Source organism: Aristolochia californica, unplaced genomic scaffold (genome assembly GCF_029961685.1).
Source record: "Aristolochia californica isolate CCGP_79_NKW_82.1479 unplaced genomic scaffold, dmAriCali1.0.hap1 SCAF_10, whole genome shotgun sequence".
Lineage (NCBI taxonomy): Eukaryota > Viridiplantae > Streptophyta > Magnoliopsida > Piperales > Aristolochiaceae > Aristolochia > Aristolochia californica.
Window position 1 is genome coordinate 1,254,459 of NW_027181771.1, and position 1,909 is coordinate 1,256,367.

The 1,909-nt window shown below is 37.6% G+C and overlaps 1 protein-coding gene across 1 annotated transcript; it reads right to left on the reverse strand.

Moving 5' to 3' along the window:
• Positions 1 to 645: 645 nt before the first annotated feature.
• On the reverse strand, positions 646 to 1,433 carry LOC137939201 (protein LURP-one-related 12-like). Its single transcript, XM_068784428.1, has 2 exons — positions 1,191 to 1,433; positions 646 to 1,038 (listed from the first exon to the last, which is right to left on the reverse strand). The coding sequence occupies exons 1-2, from the start codon at positions 1,431 to 1,433 to the stop codon at positions 646 to 648; spliced, it is 636 nt and encodes a 211-aa protein (XP_068640529.1).
• Between the last annotated feature and the right edge of the window lie 476 nt (positions 1,434 to 1,909).

Sequence of the window (1,909 nt, forward strand, 5' to 3'; positions counted from 1 at the left end):
CTATTAAATTTTGAATCTAGCTCCTCAAGCTCTGCTAGAGTTAATGTAGTAGAACTGAATTTTAATTTTGACTATGCTAGAGCGATAGTATTTTTTTTTTTTGCTGTTTTCTTTTCTCCTAATAGCTCCATGCAATATGCTAATAGATGTTTTCTTATGTTGCAATCACCGATTTGTTCTTGCAGTGTAATTTTGAGTATGTTCGAATTCATAAATAGGATCTAAGAATCTGTAACCTCTAATCTCTCCTCCATTTTTATCCAGTAAAATTCAAGATAGGATAGTTTTTGTGCCCGGAAGAAGCTCATCTTCGATTAGAATGCAATTTTATATTTACTTTGAGAGCAATATTTTCAATTTGGTAAAGATTAAACAACTTGTGGTTTCCTTAGTTGCATCTTAGGTTGAGGCTATATCAAGGTTGTGCATAATTTATAAGTTTTTATAGATGAAGCTGAAGAGATGAAATGAAGAACAAGAAAATAAAAATCCGAATAAAATAAGAAAAATGTTTGTTCTTTTTGTGTTTCATATTCTTGTATTTACAAGAAAGAGAGCAATATTACTCTGAAATATGCACAAAGATCAATTATTACAGTCACAACAACCGCAAGGCTTTATTTTTTATAGAGACTAGTGTTCGCCTCATGAGCACAATATGGGGGTAACTGGTTTCCTGCAAATTCGATCCATGACGACGATGAAAGCCATGATCAACTCAGAGCTGAAACCCGGTCGAACAATCAAGCTGAAAACGTCTTCGCTAAGCAAAATCGTGGTGTTTACTTTCTTTCTGAAAATCTCTGCTACCACCTCTCCATTTCCTCCCCATATCTTACAATGTCGCCTTCTGAAGCAGCCATCGATTCGAAAGTCAGGTGAAGAGGTACGGTTTCTGCAACTACCCATGAATACTTCGAGTTTGTCGGTGTTTTGGAGTATGGATTTCTTCTTCATGGAGAAAAGTGGTGTTTTGATGCATGTTTTCGAGTATCCGTCGCCTTCAATTCCGTTCCACTGGTCATGCAAGCTAAGTATCTGCTTAAATGATTGCAAAAAACATGAACGGAGGTTAGGCTTGCTGAAATGGGTGTTGGTTTATGGGATTTCATACTGGAAAAGATTGGATTTGAATCTGTTGCTGAGATTCGGAAAAAAGTTGTGGGAAGCGATGATGTTTGATGACTTACCTGAGGTTTCAACGTCAGTAAGGCTCTCCCACCACCATCCATCAGTACAAGACCTCCTGTTTTCCTTGTATAGTTGTCAACTCGGAAGGCTAATTTTCCATCTTTGTCAAAAACTGAGAACCCATCTGTGCCCTGGAAGGCCATACTTGACTTCTTCCACACTGTCAGAACTACTGGCTTGTTGCTCTCCAGTACTTGTTTCGTAACTGCACATCTGTTCTCTGTGGGATGTATCCTTGACATGGGGAAGAATGTTGAATAAAGCCACAGAATTGAAGAATATGAAGAAGAATGAAGAAGAATCAGAAGAATGAGAAGATGGTTGATGAGACTAACTCAGGTCTTTAAGTACACATATGGGAAGGGGAGAGTACTTAAAGGAGTAAAATGGTCATGAAAGGACGTGGAAAGAGAGACCTTTGTGTCGAATGTATGATTCCTTGGACAGAGTTTTTTAATGGATTACACGAGTTCCTGACATGGGGTTACGAAGGTTTGAGGACCTGGTATTCTAAAAAAATTATCAGATTATGTGCTACTTATATTAAAAGGCATGGAGGAACAGAAGTTCATGAGAATTGGTTTGTCGCCCATGTGATGGATTTGGTGATCATTTCAGTTTCATCTTCACAATAATTTTACTAGGTATATACATATATTCTTTTTCCTTGAACTACAGCATGCTCTTAGTGTTAAGAAGTTCTACATGGATCTCGGAT